The following is a 27,374-nucleotide window of genomic DNA, read 5'->3' as shown; positions in this document are numbered from 1 at the left end:
CTGGCTGGAGACAGAAGGGTGTGATGGCTGGAGAGACATAAGGGCTAGCTGGTGAGACAGAAGGAGGTGTTGGCTGAGTAGACAGACTGGTGATACAGAAGGGGGTACTGGTTGATGGAGACAGAAGGGGGTGCTGGGTGGAGAGACAGAAAGGGCTTATTATTATATACATCATAATTTTTTATATTAAATTAATCTTTAAGTTCTTTGTTCTTAACTTTAGAAGTACAGAGGGTAATTGTTTAGAAAAAATTAGGGGAGGGCCCGCCAGTCCATTACTTTGCCAGGGGCGCTCGGACCCCTAGATACAACCCTGTTTCAGAGAGAAGTACATGCAATGCTTCAGTGTAGAGTGCACACAAGAATGACAGTGCAAGCCAGACTCTAGCATGTAATGTATAAGTAACCTTTTATAAACGGGGAGATTTAATAAAGCTTGGAGAGAGATAAAATTGTGAGGGAAAGCATCAACCAATGAGCTCCTACAGTAACGGCCACGTTACAGGCTGTGTTTGAAAAATAACAATTAGGAGCTGATTGGTTGGTGCTTTATCGCTCAGAATTGTATCTCTCTCCAAGCTTTATTAAATCCCCCCCTAATAATGGAAAAAAAATTTTTTTCCAACTTTTCTTTTTAAACCATTCAATATGCCAACATAGGAATGCCCTCTCTTTCCCAAAAACACAACACTGCCAGATAAATGAATGACTGCAAATGGGGGAGGAGGGGGTATATGGTCTTGAAAGGCCCAATATAGATTATCCATTTGTGCTTATCCCCAATTATCAATTTCTGATATTTAAGTGAAAGGTGAAAATCATCCACTACAGCTTGCAATCTTTTTGGTATTCCTGGGCAGATGATGCAACTGGAAACAGAGTTTGAGTATAAGTTCATTAAAGAGAAGTGCAGGTCAGAGATGTCAAGTGCATCTAGAGATAGGGGCATAAATAATTGACACCATTCTTCTAACATAAATGGAAAGTGAAGGTTTACAAACATTACTCAGTGTAAGATTTGCAGAGCTCTAGAGACCATTGTAGACATGTTTAGTCCTTTTACAGTTTCAAGAAATGATCCTGGGGTACACAGTTTATAAAATAATGAGTCAGGGGAAAAGCAACAGTGTTGCTCAACATATCTTTAAATTGTGCACAAAAAACAAACAAGAAATCATATTTGACATCTCTTTGCAACATTCATATTGCATCCCTCTTCATATGTAAAATAATACTGAAGGTCAGGGACTCAGGACAGTTTAAAAGAATGTGCAATTCCACTCAAATAATTTCTTGGGGCTTTGTATATAAAAGCAGTTTGTTTCCATTAATATATCTCCGAGAATACAAATTTCAAGACAATGACTCCTATAAATAACTCTAGGGAAGGGTTCCATGTTGAAAAATGGCTTGAGGTTGTCTCTGAGGAAAGCTAATGCGAACTTGGAAAGGGCAATTAAATTGTCAGAATTAACAAATTTGTTTTTAACTAGAAGATAGCCAGAAGTATAGTCTTCGGGCTTATATTGATCGTCAGAACAGAGAACATTCGTCTTCAGGTATTTACACTGCCACCTTCACATTAGAGGCTGCTTTAGATCCCATCAATCCAAATACAAAAGATTGCTTTGAATTTAACATCTGCACAGTCTAAAAATATCAGCATCAGACACTAGCAATGTTGCTTTCCAACACTTCTATACATTGCTCACACAAACACCCATATTCCAATAATGCCTGGAGTCCCAGAGCATGTAACTAACAAATCCCTGTATCCTATATGCAACACTAAAGCAATTCCTATCCATCAAAATGGAATTTAAAATAATCTGAAATAAAAAAAAATCACATATGGACGAACAATTGGATAAAAAATGTTGAACAAGTAGCTGTACAATTTCAAAGAAACAATTTACCTATATGACTTTGCATAACTCCAATACACAGAATTGTATTTGCTACCTAAAAACAAGCCTCTTTTATAAACACACTGATAGTATTTCAGGCATTATCAGTTTTCTTGAAAATATGCTGTTTTACAATCAAATTTGCAGGTGTTATGGCTGAACGGGTTATACATCCCCATCTCCTTTATTTCATTTGCTTCAGATAAAAGAGCATTTGTCAGCTTGATGCACATATTGCTAGCAACAGCAAATAAAACCCACTAAACTAGTATTGATTCCACTTACACAGAAGATACATCATAGCCAATATCACTCCACTAACACCAGAGGCCAGTGCTAGCAATGGCAGCAGGGGTGTGTTTGTACCTTTCATTACAAAATGTCTTTGTTCAGTGTATACAAATATTACATATGTGATCTTCAAATGTAATATTCTAGTTTTCTAGTGAGATTAAAACGTATCCGTTTTACATGACTCTTGTTTTTACCACACAAGAATAACTACTACGTGAAAGATTCATTTCAAAAGAAAAAACTCCATATTAATGCTGCTCTTTGCAAGCTGTAATAATGGAGGGCTGTGTCCTTCACAGAACAAGAGATTCCCTAAACTGCAAGGGGTTAATTTTCCAAGAGCATTGCATCCCATGACTATAACTATATCTCACCGCTTACACATCTGCCTCCTCAAATTCTACACGTGGTACCCTACTCTGCCACGATCTACTATTCTTATTCATTTATTCTATGTCCCTTTTTCATATTTCCATTAACCCTCATACACAAACTCAAAAGTGCCATAAAACACTTGCCATCTACTTGCTACACCACTGCCTGCTATGGACCATTCACTTTTTTTTTCCCTTTGCTCTACAGGCAAAGATATGCAAAAAAACATTTAAACCATATTATTTGACAGCAATGTAAAATAGATATGAATATATGTTGCACAGAAGAAGAAAAGATTATGAATCACATACACATTTGGCTACATGTTATAAAAACGGTCTCACATATGTGTAAAAATCAGGATGGCTGATAATGAATTGGAAAAATATGCCCTAAATTTATTTTTAAAAATGCTACACTGACAGTTTTGCACATTTCCACCAAAATAATAATTTGTCTTATTGCTGACGGTCGTCTATTGCATGTGCTACGTGTCCTGTCATAGTCACACAGGTGAACTTTACCAATTTCTGTTAGGCATTATCGCTTTGTGGCCAGGGTACAGGAAATATTGTATTAGTATAGCGCTTTACAGATCAAACTAAATGCAAACAAGTTTATTCTCACAATCCTGTGTGCGCTACTGCTGAAATACAGAACCACCACAATAATATAAGATTAATAACAAAGGAACAAAAAATGAAAGCTCGTAACCATTGCTTGTGTTTCTCAAGAGTATGCATGTGTATAATTACACTAAACTTTAGTAACAAACATTAAGAAGGGGAGTGATAGATAATTTGCATTTAGCACTTCTCTGTAGCTGTGTTCCTCAGATGTATAGATTACAAACGGTCGGCACTCAATCTCCACTGTCAACTCTTATTTTCTTCTTCGGGGTCCATGGGGTCCACAGCCATTACGTTGGGGATATCCCAAAGCACTAACCCTACGGGCGGGGACGCTCCTGACTCTCGGAAGAGAGGAGAATCCTACGCTCGAAGGAGGCATCCTGAGAGGCAAAAGTGTCAAAGGCATAAAATTTGACAAAGGTATGGATGGAAGACCATGTGGCTGCTTTACATAATTGCTCAGCAGCAGCACCCCGGCGGGCCGCCCATGATGGACCTACCGCCCTAGTAGAATGTGCCGTCACTGAATCTGGCACACGCATACCAGCCTGTGGCAATGAAATTGCCATGCGAATCCACCTGGCCAGTGTCTGTATATTGGCTGGCCAGCCACGCTTATGACAACCATAAAGCACAAAAAGTGAATCGGACTTCCTCCATTTGCTCGTGCGTTTAACATAAATTCTCAACGCCCGGACCACATCCAGGGAAGCCTCACCTTGTGAGAGACTTGTGCCCTGAAATGCTGGAACTACTATTTCTTCATTAATATGAAATTTAGACACCACTTTCGGAAGGTAACACTCCCTAGTACGTAGTACTGCTCTATCTTGATGAAATATCAAGAACGGCTCCCGGAAGGAAAGCGCAGCTAAATCCGACACTCTACATGCAGATGCCATAGCAAGGAGGAATACGTTCTTTGCTGTTAGCCACTTGAAGTCTATTGAATTTAAAGGCTCGAACGGAGAAACCTGTAAAACCTTCAGAACTAGAGTCAAGTCCCACGGAACATCCGGGGAAACGAAGGGAGGCTGAATCCTCAACACCCCCTGAAAAAAGGTCTTTATAGCCGGTCTCAGAGCAATTTTATGTTGGAACCAGACTGAAAGAGCTGACACCTGTACCCTTAAAGAGGCCAGGCGTAGCCCTTTTTAAAGACCGCTTTGAAGAAAATCCAGCACTCTGGATATCAGGAATTTATGTGGATCATACCCTTTCAGTTCACACCACTGAAAGAAAGTATGCCAAACCCTATAATATATACGGGCTGAGGATGGTTTTCGTGCCTTCAGCATCGTCCGTATAACAGACTCAGAAAACCCCTTTTCCGTCAAGATGGAGGCCTCAAGAGCCATGCCGTCAAAGATAGCCGATGAAGATCAGGGTACCAGCAGGGACCCTGTAGCAACAGATCCGGTCTCAATGGCAGAGGCCATGGAGTGTCTATGGAGAGAGACCGTAGATCTGTGAACCAGTGCCGTCTCGGCCACGCCGGAGCTATTAATATGACGGTGCTGCCCTCTTGTTTGATCTTTCTGACCACTCTGGGCAGAAGAGCAAATGGGGAAAACCGATATACCAGCTTGTAACACCACTTTACTGTCAGTGTGTCCACAAACTCGGCTCTCGGATCTCTTGTCCAGGATCCGTACCTGGGAACCTTGTTGTTCCTTCTTGATGCCATCAGATCTATTTCTGGTAGACCCCACCTGTCCACAAGGTTCCGAAAAACCTGTGGATGTAGGGCCCATTCCCCTGCATTTATCTCTTGCCGACTGAGAAAATCGGCCTCCCAATTCAGGATTCCTGGAATGAACACGGCAGATATCGTGGGCAGATGAGTCTCTGCCCATACCAGGATTCTTGATACCTCTGTCAAGGCGGCCCGACTCCTCGTGCCCCCTTGATGATTTAGGTAGGCGACCGCAGTGCGATTGTCCGACTGTATCTGCACCGACCTGCCCTTTAAGATATCCTGAACCTGCACTAAAGCTTTGAATATAGCTCTTAGTTCCAGGATATTTATCGGTAGCCGGCTTTCCGTCACTGACCACTTTCCTTGGAAAGTGTGTGACCCAGTCATCGCCCCCCAACCTTGAAGACTGGCGTCGGTTTTGACTAATGTCCAATCCGACACCCAAAAGGGGCGACCCTGCCTGAGATGCTTTGTCTGCAACCACCAGGTCAGGGACAACCGTATCTCTGGAGAGAGATGCAGTAGCTGGGACCTTATCGTGCGATGATCCTTGTTCCAGCGAGACAGAATGAATTGCTGCAGTGGTCTAGAGTGGTGTTGAGCGTATTCCACCATCCTGAAGGTGGCCACCATCGACCCCAGGACCTGCATGGCTACTAGAATGGATATTTGCCTGTTGCGAAGCAACCTGCGTATTCTTTATTGTAGAGCAAGGATCTTCTCCTCCAGCAGATATATTCTCTGCACCACGGAGTCCAATCTCGCTCCCAAATGACATCTGTTCTACTGGACAGGGTGACGACTTTTGCCAGTTTATGATCCAGCCGTGACTGTACAGACATGATACTGTCAGCCTCAAATGATCCTGTAACTGCTGTGGGGACTGCCCCAGCAACAGGAGGTCATCCAAGTAAGGCAAAATCCTGACGCCTTGGCGCTTGAGGCATGCCATCATCACTGCCATCACCTTGGTGAATACCCAAGGGGCTGTGGACAGGTCAAACGGCAGGGCCTGGAACTGAAAATGTTCCTCCCCTACCGCAAAACGAAGACATTTTTGATGAGCCTGTGTGATTGGGATGTGAAGGTAGGCATCTTGTATGTCTAGGGACACCATATAGTCCCCCTGTTCCATTGCCAACACAGTCGATTGCAATGTTTCCATCCTGAACCGGGGGCTCGAACAAATTTGTTGAGCTCTCTCAGATTTAGAATAGGCCGGTATGACCCATTCGGTTTCAGAACCAAGAACAGATTGGAGTAAAACCCCTCTCGGAACTGGTTCTCTGGCACCGGAATCACTACTTCTGATGCTAGTAAGGCAAGAATAGCCTTCTGAAGGGCCAAAGCTCTTTCTGAACCCACCTGCGGGTTTACACAAAAGAACCTTTGAGGAGGAGTCCTCCAAAACGTCAGGGCGTACCCTCGGGAAACAACTCCCTGAACCCAGGCATCCTCCGTCGTGAGGTGCCAGGGCTCTGAGAACCGAAGCAGTCGGCCCCCCCACCCTGGGATCCCCCAGGGGGAGGCCCGTCCCATCAGGCTACTGGTTTATCCTGGACCCTAGATCCTGGACGTTTGTTCTGCCAGGGCTTCCTGGGTCCTGCCTTTCTTGGTGGAAATCTCGCTGAGGGCTGACCTTTGGCCTTGCCCTGCAGCCGAAACCCTCTTTAGAGGAAAGGATCCCTGCATCCAAGGCGGCATCACCAAAATAAGAGGCCCCTTCTCTAATAAAGGAGATCATATCCAGTTGTTCCTTAGAGGCATCTGGTAAAGACTCCAGTTTTGGCCCACTCCTCAATAGCTCTTGCTACCCAGGCAGTGGCCTCAGCTGGGCAGGTGGCCGTTCCTGCCAGCGACAAAATTGATTTGAGACAAGACTCCAGTCTCCTATCCATGGTTTCCTTCAGCGAAACTTCTGGGATTAGCAAAGTGGTAATGTTTAATCAGCTGTGCCATGTGCACATCAACTGATGGTGGATTCTCCCACTTGGCACAGTCCTCTGCTGGAAAAGGATATAGAAGCGCCATTCTATTAGAAGAATGGCTTATCTTATCCGGACGGACCCAGGCTTCCTCCATAAGTTCTGATAAATGTTCTGATCTTGGGAATTCTGCCTTAACCACTTTTTGGCACTTGAACAGGGGGGCTTTCCTAAGCGGAAGATCCCCTTCCTCGATATTTAATACCGATTTTACAGCCCTTATCAGAAAAGGGACATCGGCTACTGGGAAATGATCATCAGCCTCCACGGAGCTAGACTCCTGCGAAAAGTCCTGTGCCTGTTCCTTGGAGGAGGAGGCACTCGAGTACTCACCCATGTAAGGCGGTACATGGCGCCTAGATTTAGGCTGCTTTGACTTGACAGCCTGAGGCTGAAAAACCCCCGAGGATGATGCCATAACCTTACCAGCACCAGGGTCCATCCAAGGCGGCCACATCATGGGCATGTGATGCATCTGCTGAGACAAACCCCAAACAGATGGTACCGGGGCAGCCAGCCGTTCCGCCACCTGAGCCATAACCTGAGAAAATGATGCCCAAGGAGGCTCAGGGCCTGAAACAAGCAAACTTAATTGGTGTGGTGGCTGTCTGAAACAGCTCCCACAAAGCCCATTTTGTAGAAAGTCCTGTGGGGACAAACCTGCCTTGCAGGCTACACAGGATATCAGCAACGGGGCTCCCGCCACCTGACCCTCAGACTCATTAGACATAACACTATGCCACTGGCTCTGAGTGTATATGTGCTGCTTTCTACTCTCAACCCACACACCTGTAGCAAGGGAAGGGGAGGACAGTGACAGTATACAGGAATTACAGTTCTTTTACAGAAGAAACAGTATGCATAAACAACAATCACATGTCATGCATAAATACTCTGCGAGCCATATGCATATAAGCTCCCACTACCATAATCAGCCTCAGCTTAGGTAGGATAGAGCCCTGTAAAAACCTAGACCAGCAGTAGGCAAGGTATACAGGGAGACTGCCCTGGCGTCAGTGTCAGCGGCCGCCGCAACCATCTGCTTACCTGCCATCCCCTTGATCCGGTTGCGGTCCAGGGCCAGAAAGCCCCTACCGAATCCCCTGCCAAGGCTAGCGGTGCGGCGCCGGAGGAGGTAGTTGCTGCGCGTGGCCGATGCGCCTCCAATCAGGTGCGAGGCTTCTTCCAGGACAGCTCGGACCACCAACTGAGATAGAGAGCAAAACTCTCTTTTTTTTCTGCTCCAGCAGTCCCACTGTCTATGTGGTGAACACACCAAACAGGAAGAACTGGCTACTTGAGGCAGGAGGTGGGGTATATGAGGAGGAAACCCGGTGCATCCTGGGAGCAGAGAGCTCGTTTGTATTAACTGTTTGGTGACCGGGATTCATACCCCAACGTAATGGCTGTGGACCCCATGGACCCCGAAGAAGAAATATATATTTGTATATACATATATATACACACATGTATATACATTTATATATAACCTTTGAAAAAAGGGGTGCACTCACCAGTCTTCTAAAAAAAAAAAGTCCTTTATTCCAACAATTAAAAGTAAATACAGGATCAACGTTTTGGTCCCAACCGTGGACCTTTGTCAAGTTCTAGTTACGCCCCTGCTGAGTACAATTCAAAGAGATAATTTACCCCAAAAAGGTTTAAGTGACTTTTGAACATGGCATCACAGGTATATAGGCTAAGCTGTTCCAGGTTCCAATGCACAAAACTGTCCACCGTCCAGGAGCAGATTATTTATATCTTCTTGCATCACCTAAAGCTACACAGACTTCTTACCTCAGCTGGAGAACTTGAGAGAGCACAATGTCATTTCTGCATGTTGGCGTTTTCCCTTAAAAGTTCAATACTGGCTTACGGTCATTAATCGACTTCCCCATATAACAAAAATGTAGCAATATTTCTTCTAAATAAACCAAACAACTTGCACAGGCGTTAGATAACACTCAGGGACGAAGGAGTTAAACCCATAAGCAGAACAGTCATGAAGGTAATTGATATTTGTAGAGAGGTAAAATAGGTCGTTTTATAGATTATAAAGGTTTGAAATTAATTTGTCTGTATTTTTAAGTCCTTGCTTATCGGTCAGCTTTTATAAATATAAAGAAAGCTATGGCTTAATGTTACACACATGAAAATACACCTGCAATAAATGGTGTGCTCAGCCAAGACCACTGACAAATGCTTCAAGTGACCACGCTTTAAACTGAGTAAACCAAATATATTTTCCTTTTCTGATTGCTGGATATGCACTTCTATGCAATGCTGTATGATTTAAAAGCACATTTTTTATATTTATTTTTAAAGATGCTCCGATGCATGGAAAGCTCTCATACAAATAATGAAAAACAACATAGGAGAGGTGCAGTCATATTTTACTTTTCAAACAGACAGTGCTTCACGCTGCTTGATATAGATTTTTAGCAGGAAGATTTAATATCAATGGAGATGCGTCCACAGGTATATAACTTTCTACTGAACACCTATATATCATAGAATATGTGATGACAATAAGGAAGATATAGAATTCATGCTCCAAGGCAGAGAAGCCCTTGTCAAAAGTGAGTGACTTAGTGTATATCATGTAAGTAAATTGCACATCTATGACATTCAATTTACTCAAATCCACAAAAAAAATATCAAACATCTTTTTTCCTAAGGAATTTAACATAAATGTGCACTGCTTTTATTCTTCCAGGTAAAGAAGCCATATAAAACTCGTGTTATGGGTGTCTCACTATGCTCACTTTCTCTTTCAAATACCCATCTGCACTAACCTTTAGGAATAATTCTTACGTATTTCTATATATTGTGCTCGTCATAATAAATTGGTCTTAAAAAAAATATATATTGGGCAACAGAAGATGTGTTTTAACTTTTAAGTTGATCTTTTGTGGGAGGGAGATTTTTCCATTATTTTACTAACTTTAAATCCCGGATATGATCTGTAGTTGGGAAGATCAACAGAACAATCCGAGTAGTTAAGGGCAATCAAGAAAGGAAAATAGGGAGGGAGTTAGCGCCTCAAAGTCATTTCCACCACAGAGATGTGCAAAGCATTAAAGGATTTATACAATCTTGTGCATTCATCTGGGTCTTAAATGAAGGCTATACCAAATAAAAATGGACATTCCTATAATTAGCAATATACTGAAGGAGGAAACTAAGTTTCTACCTATGTTTAATTAATTTGTATTTTTCAAGTTTGGAAAATGGCAAATGTAAATTTGAACTTCTACCTATGCAAGTCAGTGATGAGAAACAAGCTGTCTGGAGCTTCATGGTGCACCCCTAATCAGTGGCAAAATTAAGGGGTCTTGCTGTGCACATGCGCCGGATGTTAAGTGGGAACCAGTGGCACGCCAGCTATCACCAATAGACAGGTTAGGCCGCCTAAACGTGCCTCTATATTCACCAGGAGCCATTTTGTATATTGTTTGTAGCCAGGAACTGCAGACACACCTCCTGTGATGTCTCTGCTGTACATCATATGCGCAGAGTGTTACAGACACGCCACTTTTTGTGTCACTGTGTTTTCAGACTCTAGGAAGATGGAGAAGCTGAACTCTATCGGGAAATGCATCAAGAGAAATATCTCCTCCCACAATACACAGGACAGAAAAGTTAGATCTTGCTGTGGTTCAACGTCTATTTTTAAGGCCAAGACAATTTTTATTTTATTTCCATACCAGGGTACAGCAATTAAAAATCAAAATCTCCACAATTCGCACTCTCTTGGTTGACAGTCTCTAAATTAACCATTTCTGATGCGGTTACATACTTGACCTCTCCAGGATACATGAGCCAATTATTCCAATTATGAGCAACCTAGTCTTCCTACAGGGTATGATGTCTTAAACATGGCATTGTAGGCTACACATTAAAGGCTTTCTATTCTGTCAAGTATTGATTATTGTTGACCTAACACCTTACAGTCTTATTTAACCACAATAAGATTCAACATTTATATCAGCCAATGATCCCTTATTGAACTACAGAGACCTAATACAATGTGAAATATTAGTACTAGCGTGACTCAAGGTGCCTACATACACACAGCATTTTTTTACACGATTTGCCCGATTTCAACGAATCGTGATGACAAATCGATGAAAAATATGCCCAAACTGTGAGTTTCTACTCAGGATCACAATGCCGATGAGTGTTCCCGTTCGTCGTACATCACATCTTCAGATCTGCCGTGCTGTAAGGCAGATTTGCCAATCTGGGACACAAAAATATTCGAATGCTTTAATAAGCTTGAGAAGATATAAGCACACTGTTTTTTATTTGGTACAGTACTACTTAAAGCTGTTTTTTGTTGATAGTTTACAATTGGTAGAGGTCAGTTGCCAGTCATTATCTGTTAGCTGCCCCATTGAGATGGGGTTTAGCACTAGTATATTAAGGCTGGAGGAGGAATCAACTGCCTCTTTCCAGTTTGTGATCCCACTTACCCACCCGGCATATTGAGAAATTGGTTTGTACCAATATTCATTTGTTGTAAGAAATTGGTTTGTACCAATACGTTTTTCGTTGGAATATATGGTGTTTCTTGATCCAGCAGGTAAGGCGCAGTAGGCGGAAAGCAGTGCTGCTCGGCGGCTCAATTTAGCGCAGCAGAGCTTGGCTAGCATTCCTCCTTTGAGAGAGGCGAGTCGGTTTCTACTTTAGGGGAGAACCAGTTCTCCATCCTAGGGAGGGACCAGCACTGTGCTAGTTAAGGGGAGGGGGTACTACAAAGGATGGCTTGCGCACGGGGTGGAAATCTCCACCCCATTTTGGTAAAGCGAACAATTACGAGCTGTAGACCGAGGTAGCACTGCTTTTTCGCCACCAGGACTAATTAATTCAATTCTAATTTGATATTAATAAATTTGGCTGTGACCTCTTTTTCCAATTCTATACAGTTGTCTGTGTCTTATTTATTTAGTTAAGTTAAGCTTAAGAGTGGTGTTTAAAATAATAAAACTATGGGTGACTTATGCACTGGATGCACGATCGATCTTAAGCCAGGTTGGACATTTTTTTACTCCAAATTGTGACGACTGCCGGGGAGCTGCCTGGGGAGAGTTCAGGGGAAATCGTGCCTCAGGTCGGATCGTGAGCACATTGCTATGTGTGTAGGCACCATCACTCTTGCTTTCTCTGAGTTTGCTACCCCTCCTTTCAGCTGCAAATTATGGAACAGAGGGGAGACAGAAATACCTAATGTCTGTATGTGCGTATCCAAAACATGCAAAGTTCAAAAGACCAAAAGTGACAGGATGGGCTTACTCTGCCACCCAGTTGGTGATCGATTTGTATGGGTTTTATTATCTGTCAACAACCTGTTTTCACATTTCGCATGTGAGTGACCTACACACCAAATGTGAGATTAACTTACACAACATGATGACGCAGTTGTGGGAGGTGTTACAGTCACTCCACCATCACCTGGGACCTCTTATGCTTCTAATCTTTTTTGCTTGTTACTCAGGCTAAAGCGGACCATATGCCTTAAGATGATCTGTCCAACCATCCAAATAATTTATCGGAGCAAATGACAATCAATAATTTGCTCCCAAATACCAGAAAATGCACAAGCAGTCGTTCAGACAAATTGTTTAAATCAAAATGATTTATGAACATTTTCATCTGTTTTCCAGTGTTTGGGAGCAAATGGTCGATTGTCATTTGCTCCAAATACACTACTAGATTTTTATTCCAAGCAGCCATCTGCAGCATTAGCATAAGATGCAAAAAATACACAGAAATCAGGACATTAATCTTTAAATCTCCCACCCAAACAACATTTTGAACTTTTGTGCCTAGAATCTGGTGCAACCTCTAAACCAGAGGCGGAGGCTGGACACCATATCTTGGGGTGAAAGTCCTCCTTCTACAGGGTCACTCTATGCAACAGAAAGTTAGAACTGCGTTGCCACACCCCAGTCTTTGCATGGGGAATGAATCAAGTAACCAAAAACTGTCAGCCCCCTCTCTCAATCTCACTTGCATGGGGTTTATGCAAAAGTTCCATCACTGCCAATTCCCTGCACTTGTGAACAGAGAGGGGCAGCCTCACACTGCTGGGAACCACTGGATCACAAAAGTAAGTGCTTTAAATTTAAATACATTATCAAGTTTTGGTGTGCATGATTCATACACTAAAACATTTTCTCTGGCATGTGCATCGGAGGGGGGACTTGTAGCTGTCCCCCCCACCACACTAACTATTGATAAATGGTATTGGGTCCTCTAATTTCTGTGCATATGTCTCAGACAGTGTTGAGAATACAGAATTGGGATAGTACCACAACAGTAATATTCTCCAAATCATGTTTTTTGGAGCAAGAGTTCTCCAGATTATCCAGGTGGTCACGACAGTGATTCCTAGTGATTCACCAATTTTATTCTGATGCAAGCCCTTGTTCGGGAAAGTCATACTTGATACCAAGATTATGTGCATGGAGAAGCCATGAGTTAAACTTTATTAGATACATTTGGGCTAGTCTAGTTTAAACAGCAAATCTTTGAGATTCAAATACAGAATGTGAGACCACTGCATTTCTTTGCCAAAACGGTCCTGCCATTAATGCTCAATTAACATTACCTTTGCACCACTTAAATCTCAAACAGTAAAGGGCTCCTGAACAGTTGGGAAAAATGAGATGCCAGAACTATCATTCTCCACCATATATCAATAGATAAGTTCAGCATGGTCAATGCTAATCCCTGTTTAGCTGTACGGAGTGTTCTTCAGCCTATACTGCAGCGTTTCTTCCCGACAGGAAAAGGAGACTGACACCTTCCACAAAGCGCATGTTCCACCAGTAATTTAAGCAGCATGACATTAATCATGGCCCCTCAGTAACCAGATATGGTCCCCATCAAACACTTATGGGATATTCTGGTACGACACCCAAGACTGCAAATTCTACCACTATGAGCCAAGCATCAGCTTAGTTATTATCCCATGGAACAATAGTGCTGCCTTCTTTCTGCACAATTCCACTCAACATTTCGGTACGACAGAGTCCAACTAGCCACACACGGTGGCCCTAAGCCATATAAAGTGACTTTAAAATGACAATCCTGCTTTTTTTTCCCCATAGGTTGAGTATGTTAGAAAGATAAGTAACCCGACAGCAAACAGCATTTTTATCACCAACAAAATATAGATTATGTACACAGAATATTTGTGCATATATTAAGTATCATGTTCCAAAAGAATATGGATAGGAGTATTGGTAAATGCTCAAAAGTGCTTTAATGAAGGATGTCAGCATTATGTTGCTAACACAGTTACTGAACATATTTTACAAAACCGCAGAGGACTATTTTTTTTTTTGCTTTTGTAAAAGGTGTCCCATCTCTTAGCTTCACTACAGTATCTCTATAATAATGGCCATGTCTCTAACATCTGTACTATTAACCACTGTAAGGAGTAGCAATATGTGAAAGAATCCCCCCTTCCCCCATTACAAAATATATTTTTGCTGATAAAGGGATTTATCTTAGGGATACTGACCATGGTCTACGGCTGCTTTGAGCGTTGCTTCAGGATGTGTAGATCCAAGGGGGTTCCGCACAAACCGTCGACGGCGCCTTAAGTCATCTTCCCAGTAGTCAAGGCGCCAGAACTCCCGGGGACGGCTACAACAAAACACAGGGAGCACACATGTTACACATTACCAAACAGCATGGTAGCTGTGAATTTTCACAGAAAGCTTTCCCTGTTTGCTTAGCTCTTTCTTTCACGTTTGCTGTTAAAACTGTCAACATTGCATAATTCAACTTATTAATCTCTTCTTCACTGAAGAGCTCCTTCATCAGATGCTACTTTCTAATTACATTTCATTTTACGCAGTTTATTATGTATAGAAAAGCTAAGAAAGTAACAACTCCAAATGTCAGTGGACCTATCCGAAACGAGCCAATGAACAATTGTAACTACATTTATTTTACAGTATCACTTACAAAGCTGTAAATCAGTTCAAAACCAAAACAAAGTAACAGCTGGTTTAATGGCTTGTTTTTATTTTACATTTTATAGGATCACAAAATACTTTTTTCGTGCCACCTTTGGATTACTTGCTGTGTACATTTTAGTCACTGGTTGATGATTAAAAATTAATTACTAGCGATACCAAACAATGAGCTATAGTACTCCCAAATATAACGGTGAAGTCCTATTTATACACACAGGTACGGTATAAACTACCAGCCAGAAAAAATTCAATGGGCTGGCATGAAATGCATATTTTATTTTCTTATTTGTATATGAATGTAATAAAGATAATTCACATAACCTCGATCTGCATTTGCACTCATACAGACACATTCTTCACTAGTTTCAGTCCGTATTACTAATAATTTCTCTTTAGGTATGTCCTTGAAAAGAACAATATCACTTTTCCATCTAAGGAATCCCTCTGCTTGGTAGGAAGGTGAAATGCACACTAAATACATCATTGTAAAATGAATTGCTGACAGTGTGATCAACTTCCCTGTGCACTAGTGGCATGTGCTCCGATTTCAGGCTCATTTCAGCCCCAGCAGGGCATCTCACCCAGAGACTGCATTTATAAAACAGAATAGGGAATAGGCTATTATAAATATAGGATAGCATTACCTATATTAATCAAAGTCTGTCCCCTTTCATCATTTTTCTTCCTAATTTGTGCCTTTCCCTCACAAGGTCAGTAAATCATACCGAACACCATTTGCCCTTAAAGTGTTAACTTTAATGAAAATCTTGCTTGTGCCTGTTTGATGCACGTGATAATAAAATATTACTCTGTTTAGATGTGCAGGAATTTAATTAAAATCATCCTCTAAAATATTCATAACCTTTAGCCTCTGGGGTAACCAAATCAGATATGCAACACTTTTATTCATAGTGCCTCTAAATACAGCATGCTCTACAGATTCTATTGTCTATGTTGTTTCCTAATAGCAACAGCGGGGAGCAGTGCTGATTCCCACTCACAGGTGAGATGCTCTGCTGGTGTATCTGTCTGTGAGAGAAAACATTTACATTTCTGTGAGTATAATGCACAGCCTCTGACAGAGCTCAGAGTTGTCCAATATTGCCATACAACGGACCAGCTATAAAACCCATGCTGGTCATGTAATACTATAAAGACTATGCAGTTATCAGGATAGATGGGAGATATACTGCAGAAAATATAGGTATGTACTACATCTAAACTAAAGCTATAGACATGCCTGATCTATTAATTTAACTAAAACGCAACAGTTTAGAAATACAAATGTAACTATCTGAATGTGGGCCTGGACCTGTCCCCGCATCTCATGAAACCCTTCACAGCAGTATCAAGGGAACTTTATATCATATACTCATCATGAGCAGGGACTGTAGGTCGAGGTCTCCAGTGCTTTATCATGGGTAAAACAAAGAGCTGCTCAAACACAAGCATGTCCACCACACTTATTTAATTATTACCAGTTATTTATATAGCGCAAACATATTCTGCCATGCTTTACAAAGAATATTTGGCCATTCACATCAGTCCCTGCCTCAGTGGAGCTTACAATCTATATTCAATACTAGGGTTCATTTTTTTGTGAGCCAATTAACCTACCAGTATGTTTTTGGAATGTGGGAGGGAACACACGCAAGCACAGGGAGAATATACAAACTCCACACAGTTAGGGGCGTAGTGGGAATTGAACCCACGACATCAGTTTATGAATTAAAAAAAAACCCATTATATATAAATAGAAGACAAAGATTATTGGTGCACTTTTACCAGTCCACTCCACATTAAATGACAGACACAGGTCCCAGCTTGAATGCTTGCAATGAAAAAGTCTCAAATCTGTGTGCACGATTCATGCAATAAGCACTAAAACCTTTTGCTTTAAGTCTGCGTATTCCAAAAAAACGATTATCTCAGTACATCTTACATAGGAAAAAGTTGCAGAATCATTAATATGCTAGAAAAACCTCTATTCCAGGGCTGGTGGAACCTTAAAAGAAAAAGAGGGTTAAATGAAAGGGCTGCAGGGTATTTAAAGTAATTATCCAATAAGTCTCTCTTTTTGAAATTAGGTTTAATCTAAAGCAATATAAGGTTAGTTATAACAAAAAAATATACACATTAAAAAATTATAAGAAAGGTTTTTTTATAGGTATAACAATTGTTAATTATTGTAACAGAATGTGCTATGAATAATTAGAGGTGCAATGTTTCAGATTTATGTATATAATATTTAAATTTAGAACATAGTGTGCTAGACCAGCCCTGTGATGAAGTCTTGATGACAACACTTGTAGAGGGCTGGCCTATGCACACAATGACAATCTGACTTGGAAGGATCTCTGGCTTCCATGTACAGAAACATCTCACCAGGACTTTCATAAAATTATACATACATATATATATATATATATATATACACACACACACACATACAAACAGCCTCCACGGTGCTTTGCTGACAACTGGGGTCCATGGCCTCATGGGGTCTGCACCACACCCGAACTCTACCATCAGCCCAAAACAACTGGGCCATGACTCATCGGACCAAGCCACATGTTGCCAGTCTTCTAGGGTCCAATTAGTGACGTTACAAGCCCAGGTGAGGCGCTGTGTCCTAGTGTTAACAGGGGCACTCTGGTGGGTCTTCTGCTCCTATATCCCAGGGAAGCTAAAGAACGCTGCACTGACCTTCTGGATATGCGTCTGGTATCTCCTGCATTGAATGTGGATGTGAATTGAGCCAGTGTCGCCATTCATGATCATTAAGCACCTGTGGTCAGCCACCGCGCTGGTAATGCCTTCTATGAGGTATTCCCAGTACACATGTGACACCATAGATCGAGGAATATTTGTCCGCACTTTGGCTATGGAACGTCCCATCCTTCGGGCAACCACTATAATGCCGCATTCAAACTCTGATAATTCATGTCGCCTTGCCATGAGCAGCCTAGCCGCTGTTTAAACTGACTCACGAGATGTCAGATTACAACGGTTGCAGGTCTGGGCATTTCCAAGACATCACTGTACGGTGACACATCTACCATTACCTTTTAATCTTATGACTTTTGGCACTTCACTGCATATATACAGTATATTTATACACTGATCAGTCATAACATTAAAACCAATAACAGGTGTGAATGACATTGATTACATTATTATTGATGATCTGGCACCTGACAAGGGGCGGAATATATTAGGCAGCAAGTGAACACTCAATTCTTGAAGTTGATGTGTTGTGAGCAGGAAAAATGGGCAAGCATAAGGATCTAAGCAACTTTGCTAAGGGCCAAATTGTGATGGCTAGACGACTGGTGAGAGCATCTCCAAAATGGCAGATCTTGTGGGGTGCTCCCAGAATACAAGTGGTTAGTACAGCTGTATTCTCATACACTACTGCTGCAGTTGTGCCAAACAGCCCTTCCAGTGAGGTACAGTAGGTCAAACAACTTCATGAGACTGCACTGATTAATTTGATATGTAACACTTGTATATCTTTGTGCGTCTGAGTCTGTAAACATAGTGCTACGATGCAGCAGCCGCAGCTTATTTCCACGCCAAGGACCATTGTGCTACGTATTTAGTCGCACACAGATATACAAGTGTATGTACCAAAGGGAACTTGCAGGGACAAAAGTTTCGGTAACTGATGTCCCTGCGTGTTATATTACTGGATTTTTTGGAAGTCTTTCACGTTTCTGAAAAACTTCTCCTGTTGAAGCTGACACAGCGTATGTGTACAGTGTTGGAATGCTGCAGGAGAAATCAGAAGAATAAGCTTGAGAAATAGGACCCATATATATATATATATATATATATATATATATACACCATAGAGCAGGGGTTCCCCTATGTGCGGACACCCCTGCCACCCTGCCTATAAACCGGCCCTGACTGCCGGGTGGTGTGCATAGTTTACCTAGAAAAGAGATGGCACCAGGACGCACCACTGGAAGAAGGCAAGCCAGTGGAGAGTGTGATGCTCTGGGCAAGGTTCTGCTGGGAAACCATCTGGCATTCACGTGTATGTTACTTTAACCAATACCAGCTACCTAAACTTTGGTGCAGACCAAGTATTCCCCTTTATGGCAAAAATATTCCCTGATGGCCGTGGCCTCTTTCAGCAGGATAATGCGCCTTGCCACACCGCAACAATTGTTGAGGAATAGTTTGAGGACACGACAAGAGCGCTCCAGGTGTTGACTCAGCCTCCAAATTTCCCGGATCTCAATCCGATGAGCACCTGTGGGATCTGCTGGAAAAACAAGTCCGAGCCATGAAGGCCCCCATCTTGTAACCTACATGACTTTAAGGATCTGCTGCTACCGTCTTGGTGCCAGGCACCACAGGACACCTTAAGAGCTCTTGTGGAGTCCATGCCTCAATGAGTCAGAGGTGTTTTGTTGCATGAGTACCTACACAATATTAGTCAGGTGGTTTTAATGTATGGCTGATTATATATACATATATATATATGCATACACACACACACACACACACACACACACACACACGGTGTTCAAAAAGTTAGGCAACCGTATAGGGGAAACAAATGTAATTGTTTTTCACCAACTGGAAAAGAAGAAAACAATGAAAACCAGAACTGAGGACCCATGGGGTACACGTCGCGGCAGAGTATATTCATTGTCATGCAATACATCTACTCCGTTAGTTATGCCCGGACGCAGGAGACCTTCACAAATAAGTACGGAACATTTACTCCATACAAATCCTCCATCAAATGGTCAACCGGAGGTGTTAACAGAGGAAAAGTTGTCCGACGTGTGACTTTTTCTTGTGGAGGTACCTGAAGGATGCTGCCTACGCAACTCACACGTACAGTATTCCAGAATGGCAAGTGACCATTCAGAATGTGTTTATGCAATTTCACAGGAAACACTTCAGTGTTCAAGAACATGATCAGCAGTGTCCATTTGTGTGCAGCACAGAACGGCAGCCACTTCCAGCACTCTCTGTGAAATAGTTTCCCCATATGGCTGCGTTACTTTTGAATACTCTGTATGCATGTATATATAAAATTCTATATTTTTAAAATTAAAAGGTCCCCATAGCAGGATACCCATCTAACCTGAAATGGTTTAGTCCCTGAACTATTTATTTTAGAGCACTATTCTCAAACACGTTACTGTCAATTTATGCAATAATCCCAGAATTTTCCTTGTTCCCAAAGGTGGACTATGGCTCTTATCAGCCCCATTTCCTACTAAGGAAGACACCGATCGTAACACTCAATGTTGTAATAATGGATATTATTTACACATATGAGGAAGAATTCACACCAGCAAATGCCACATCTGAGTAGGCTATACGATAATCTAGGTTGTCACAATGATAATGTGCATATTCAGACAGTTACAGAAATAAAGCAAGCCATTAGAATGAGTCTGAACGACAGTGACAGAACTGTAACCTGACATAATGGTGCCCTGTGCCAGAAAGAAAATTGGTGCCCTCCCCAACCACCAACACCGTTCAAAAGGGACAGTTTGTGCCAAAAATATAGGGTGCATAGGTTCATGAGGAACGGGCGTGCCCACAAAATGGTACCAATTTACATTATACCACACAGTAGTGTTTGTTAATCACATTACACCACGCAGTAGCACCCCTTTATACACGTTATGCCACACACTAGTAGTGCCCCTTATACACATTACGTCACACAGTAGAGCAGCTTATACACGTTATGCCACAGTAGAGTCCCTTATACACGTTATGCCACAGTAGAGCCACTTATACACATTATGCCATGGCAGAGTCCCTTATACACATATACCAGGGTAGAGCCCCTGAACCTCATTCCTCCTCCTCTGAGGAGCAGCTATGTTGTTTACCTTAGTTGTTGTGCAGCTGTGCCCAGCAGCAGCCCAGGAAAGGATCCTGACTGTGCCCAGTAGAAGTCCATTCCCTGCAAACACTGCAGGAGCTCGAGAGGGGGTGGAGCACACGGGGAAGGCAGCTGCAGTGCTGTAATGTATATTAGCAGCGGTGCGTCCAGCACAGAAGGAGCTGGGCTAACCGCTACTATTATACATTGGGCAGGCAGTCAGTGGTGGTGGCGCATACACAGGTCTAGGCGGTCGGTTCCTCCCACAGAGAATGTGCACTCTATGCAAGCACATTGGCCGCGCCACCCTAGTTATGGCCTTGAGCAGTGATACAACTTTATTCAATTCTTCTCTGATTTGGAGATGCGAACCAGTAAGGATGACCCCTATAACTGTAATTCTTAACACCGTAATGATTCACACCCCACTGATCTAATGGGGCGAAAATTGGGAGATTTGAAGGAGCATAAATTGCTATACACAGATGGCATACTACTGCTCATCAAAGATCCCAGTAACCCCCTAAAGGCTGTATGGGGTATTTTTACACCTTTGGGAAAGGTCATTCTTTTAAAGAAAACTGGAAATATACTAGAAGTAGAGTATGCCAGCATTAGGCAATGGTGCAGTCTCCCACTTTGCCCTTACATGGGTACTGAAATAAACAGATGTACAAAGGGCTACAGTGGTAATATCTTTCAGGATGGCGCAGCAACTTTTGTCGGAATATTACACCCAAGAGCTGTTACATGGGAGAAGTTGAAACACTCATTTGATGATACAGGTTGCGTCTCCCATGCTTGGGACCAGAAGTATTATGGAATATTTGCATACCATAATGAGATCTTGGGAATGGGACCCAACCTAAACACAGAATGCATTTATTTTTAATAATTTTGTGCATCAAAGTTTGTGTGCATACATGAAATTCATTTATGTTTCATATACACCTTATACACAGCCTGAAGTTGATGTTATACAATAGTTTTAATAATTTTGTGCATTAATCAAAGTTTGTGTACATTGAACCATCAAAAGGTGTCACTATCTAATTTACACTCAAAAAATTCCATATTTCGGAATATTCCGTCCTAATATTTAGATATGGGAGACTCAACCTGTATAATTAATTTCCTTTAGACAAAGTTATTGCACTAATTTCTGTATTTTTTCCACAACATTGGCCTTTTAAATGAAGAGTTGTGTGCCGACATCCTACATGCTAATGTCAGCTGTTTGGGTAAAAGCGCTGACATTATGCAGAGCTGTACATTGATGAAATCATGACACAAACCACATAAAAGAGAAGGTAAAAGATGGTCAATTCCAGATAACCTACAATCGGGGTATGAAGGGAAGATATCCCTAGGTTCCAGGATTGTGAGGTAGCTTTTACCTTATCTTAACTGGATCTATAACTGGTCAGGCAGAGAGAAGACATATAATGAAATCTAAATCCTAAACTTAGGGTACAACCTCCTCATTAACTCACTGAGGGCATGGCAACATTATGTTTGTTCTTGTTCTATACTGACAGTTTGCCTTCTTGCAAAATTAGCTTCCATCCTCACATTTTTTGTCATTACAAATTTTTAAATATGTTGTCAAATTTCTAAAGTCCAAGTTAAAATGCAGCTCTAAAATAGCATCCAATGAATAAAGCTCATTAGTGATAAAGCATTTAAAAACTTAAATGATCATTTTCACAAAATTCAAATCAGAATCAGTCGAGACTTAAACAAAAGCAATTGGAACTTAATACTAAAAACAAGTTTATGGCTGTGAAGATTCGTACATAAAGTGACTTTATAATGTCACAGCGCCACACAAGGACAATAATTTGAAATGTTTCAAGACCGGGTGAACGATCATTTGTGGAGTGGAAGGCAATTTAGATGCAGAAACCAGCTGACATGGACATTTGTTACTCACGGCACTTCTAGGTCAGTGGGTCTCAAACATGGTCCTCAGGACCCCACACAGTTCACATTTTCAAAGTCACTTGGCAGGTGCACAGGTGTATTCATTACTCACTGACATTTTTTATAAGATCCACAGGTGGTGCTAATTATTTCACTTGTGATTCTGTGAGACCTGGAAAACATGCACTGTTTGGGGTCCTAAGCAGAGAGGGCCTGATTCAGACCCGGACGCTCTGACAGAGCGCTAACTCTGAATCAGGGCTGGGCTTTTTTTTTTGGAGTGGCCTCTTGTGACCACCCACAGCTATAGCGAGCAACCATGATGATGGTCGCGATGGTCAAGTCCATCGCGACCATTGGACTTGCAACGAGACCCTTGTGGTAGGGTCTCATTCATCGCAAGACCCAGAGAGCTTTTGGCTCTAACAGAGCCGGAAGCTCTCCACTGACATCACTTGTAATGTCAGTGGGGCCGCCCCCAAACGGCAGGCGTTCTCACGGTAACGCCTCCGTTTGGGCAGCCACCCCCCCCGGCCCACCCACCAAAGGGGGCGAGCTGTCACAACATCGACAGCTCGCCCCCTTTGGTGCAAGACCCGGAGCGACGGATCGCCCGTCGCTAGCCGGGACTCGCGCATGCGCACGACGGAGCCGGCTCTGTCGTGCGTATGCGCTGTGGGCCTCCATCGACCCGGTTGCGAGCGTCCAGCGCTTGCGACTGGGTCTGAATCAGGCCCAGAGTTTCAGAACCTGTGTTCTAGACTATCCCAATGGATATGGCCAAGACCAATAATCTGATGAAGTAGGCTGCGACCTATGATTTGCGTCATGTGCTTGACAACCTTTCAATGCTTTATATGAAGTATCGTGATTTCTAATTGGAGAAATAGATGAATATTTAACCGTCCATTGCACCGTAAGTTTTCTTTATGTTGTAAACTAATGGTGCATACACACTTGGTGATATTAATGAGCGATTATGACATCATAATCGTTCAATCGCTCATAAATCGTGCACTATAATGGGCCGTATTATGTGTGAAAAGCCGCTTTCAACGATAAAGTTTCACAAGTGACGTCATTTCGCCATGCGAAAAGCTTCCTCCATATTCAATGCCGGAGACTTTTCACCGATGCAGAAACTCAATGCAATGGAACCTGTGAAAAAGTTTTGCCTATTAATAGGTGTCGAAAAAAAGTGCAGAATTGGGGTTTTGGGGTGCCCTGCACCCTTGGGACAGTCCCCCAAAGGTAAACTGCGTCAAAAAAAGTTTAAATACTTTAGTTCACACCCTAAAAAGTACTTTCATTTTAAGGGCGAAAAAGTCCAAAGTTGGGGGACAAATTTAAAAACTAGCGAAATATACTCAAGGGGGGTCCCCAAGTATGCACCAGGTGTTTTTAAGTTTGCAGGTGGTGGATTTTGTTGGCATTTTTTTTTAAAACTTCACTTTAGCAACTTTAAAATAACCTAGCACCCATTTTCATATACCCCAAATTTGCTGGGACTACTTATTGTGTGCCAAAAAACTGCTAAATGCTATTCTTCACCATTTCTGCAAAGACGCTAAATAGCAGCTATTGACAGCATTTAAGTACCCCAAATACCCCCGAATAGCCTTGCTGAAGGTATCTATAGTGATCCCCAATGTCAGTGCATCTTTTGGGGGGTGTCAGACTGATTTCCCCAAATCTGACAGTACTTTTCGCGTGTTACAGTTACGTCGGGTCCCGTTTTTGCTGATTTCTAATTGAATACGGGGATAAGCGGGGAAGAGCACAATACTTTTTCGCATTGAAAACTAGCGATGTCGGCGAAAAGTCAGGCATGCAAAAAGTACAGGACTTTTTGCACCTAATTGAATATGCCCCAATGTCGGAAACAACCAGCGATGCGCGCTCCCGCTGGTCATTTCCGACATCTATCGTTGCCTGAACATGCCGGTCAATTGGCTGATAACGACAGATTGGCCATGTTCAGGGATGAGGGAGGGTGCCTGCACTGAACGACATATCGTTCAGTGTAGGCACTACAGGGGGATCAGGAACGACTGTACAATTACGATGTCGTAATCATACTGTCATTCCTAATCGCCAAGTGTGTACGCACCATTAGCCTCTATAATTCTATTCGATATGCTTCAAAGTAATAAATGTAAACGTGCATATTTGTAAAGTTAAAATAATAAAATAAACCAAATCAAGAATCAAAAAATAAAAAGACGAACAAAGGCTAAAAGCAGGAACAACAAAAGCACCACAAAACAATTATACTAAAAAGTAAGGCCGTTCATAAAGCTCGATTAATAACGGAAATGTTCCCATTAGTGATTCTAGAGAAAAAACAGGCACAGCTGGCTGTGTGTGTGTTTCTATGATAGTCTGAATAGACTGCATGGGTACTTCATCATTCTGTTTTCTTACATTTATCTGTTAAAATTATTATCAAATATCAGGCAGGCTGCAGTTGGGAATCGCGCAATGCTCTAGGTCTATGGGGAATGGTTCAATGAGGGTCTATTCATCAGAATGGCAATCGGTACAAGTAATTAGTTCCCAAGACTAGGATCTCCTGCAAGGCTTATTTCAGCTGGAGACACAAACATATGACAATGAAAAGCTAATGAAACCTGCTAAAATGTGTTAACCTTCACCGCCATCAATCCTTTCAATTCTCCTGCTTCGAATGTTATGCAAAGATGGTAAATTATTCATCTCTTTGGCTGGCATCACAAGACAAACCCTCTAATCTAATACTCAAAAAAGGGTTAATGAATAAATTATTGCATATTATTCAAATTCTTCTAACCTAGTAAGAAGGTTCACTAGATACAGCACTATAGATAGGAAAAAAATAGTGCTGAAATAAAAGCCAAAAAAAAAATCACTTTATCTTTATATGAGTCTACCGTATGTGGGAGTGGTCTAGACTTCGCTAGAGATTGATGTCTAACTAAGCTTCAAATAATAACAATGGCTTCTTGGTTTTCCAACTTGGTGACAAGCTGGCACTGCTGTCTGATAGCACCAACACCATTGGTTTGATTCCAACTAAGGTTTTGCTCTCTTTTGGGTGGTTTTGTACCTGTGGAGGGAAGATAATGTTATAGGCTGCACTGGACGTGGACTAAAGTGTCAGAAATTACACCACAGCAAAATGTTAGTATCACATAATTGGGTCAATTCAATTAGGAACGAGTATGCAAAAGAGTTGGTTTCATTAGACTCACATACATCACGTGAATGTGCGCACCCGAGAAACTCGAGATTTAATTGGACATCCCAATTCGCAGTACTTGCCATGAGGTTGCACAACTTTTCTACAAAATGCGACCTGGGAGAATTGCATGATAAAGTGGGGAAACCATCCTGGACTCCAAAAAAGTGACACCTGATATAGCAGCACTATATAGAAGGCTGTCAGTGTCCATAAGGAAAGTACTGTATATTCTTAAACTGAGTCAAATGGCTGAATTTGGCACTTTTTATTAATGGTATTAATGATAGCCAGCAAGTGTTTTTCAGCAAATTAAAAAGTGTTACCAGCATTTTAGGGTCCAGAAAATGTCTGTATAGTAACTTTACAGTATTTTTATACAAGTTTATAAAAAGTTGGAATTAACAATTAACTCCACGTAGCTGTCCCACATCATTTGCACCTCCAACATACCTGTCCCCCATCATTTACACCTTCACATACCTAGCCCACATCATTTACACCTCCATGTAACTGTCCCACATCATTTACACCTACAACATACCTGTCCCACATCATTTATACCTCCAACATAGCTGCCCCACATCATGTACACCTACAACATACCTGTCCCACATCATTTACACCCCCACATACCTGTCCCACATCATTTACACTTACAACATACCTGTCCCACATCATTAACACCTGCACGTACCTGTCCCACATCATTTACACCTCCACGTACCTGTCCCACATCATTAACACCTGCAACATTTTTCCTACCTTTTCACAAATCAATGCAAGTTTGGAATTGAATTGTAAATGTAATTTGTGGTGCTAGTTCACCGTGAGAATGGCTCGCAGGTCCCAACTTGCACCTAATCGGATTGACAGCAATGTAAACTGTCTTTTTACGGAAATAAAAAAAACATGGTCCAATTTGTATTTACAAATTCAATGTGTGTGTGTAATAAAGAAATGAAGACCCTATGCTGTGTGCAGATATACTACACTTTACAAATATCTATTTACACTTTAATTATTTTTCTTTCACACTATCTTACTCTAATAGAGAAGATATTTTGATGACCCTACTCATCAAACTGAGGCAGACTTTAGCGTGACGGAGGATGAACTTCAATCCTGGACGGCAGGATTGGAGAAGAAAAATGTAGAGAATATATTTGAAATTTTCGAAAGAGACACTTTGTAGTAGGATATGCATAACAACTTAATAAAACGCCATACCAAATACACCATCATAACAGATCCGAATTTCTGTGAAAGCATTATAGGCCAGCAGGGCGATTAGCTGTAGTCTATGCTCCAACTAAAGACAAATAGTTTAAAAGGACACAGGTGTATCATGGAGATGGGGAAATAGATTCAGTATGAGGAATAGCCACGGGAGGGTGAGAAATGAGGGTGCCATCTAGATGACTCTGGCAGAAGGAGGATGGTAAAAACAGAGGTAGTTGTGAAAGAGTAGTGGAATTAGCTAGT

General features: G+C 41.9%; 1 protein-coding gene across 2 annotated transcripts in view; it reads right to left on the bottom strand.

The window, feature by feature from the left end:
• The window catches only part of LRBA (LPS responsive beige-like anchor protein), a 626,758-nt gene that overhangs the window by 269,701 nt on the left and 329,683 nt on the right, over positions 1 to 27,374 (bottom strand). For both annotated transcript variants that reach the window (XM_088448343.1, XM_088448354.1), the window contains exon 37: positions 14,424 to 14,548. In XM_088448343.1, coding sequence (XP_088304469.1) covers positions 14,424 to 14,548 — 125 coding nt within the window. The remainder of the gene's footprint in view (positions 1 to 14,423; positions 14,549 to 27,374) is intronic.

The sequence above is a fragment of the Taudactylus pleione genome, unplaced genomic scaffold (genome assembly GCF_031769625.1).
Source record: "Taudactylus pleione unplaced genomic scaffold, aTauple2 ptg000021l, whole genome shotgun sequence".
Classification (NCBI taxonomy): domain Eukaryota; kingdom Metazoa; phylum Chordata; class Amphibia; order Anura; family Myobatrachidae; genus Taudactylus; species Taudactylus pleione.
The sequence above is the reverse complement of the archived record's forward strand: the minus strand, read 5'-3'. Positions and strand labels throughout refer to the sequence as shown.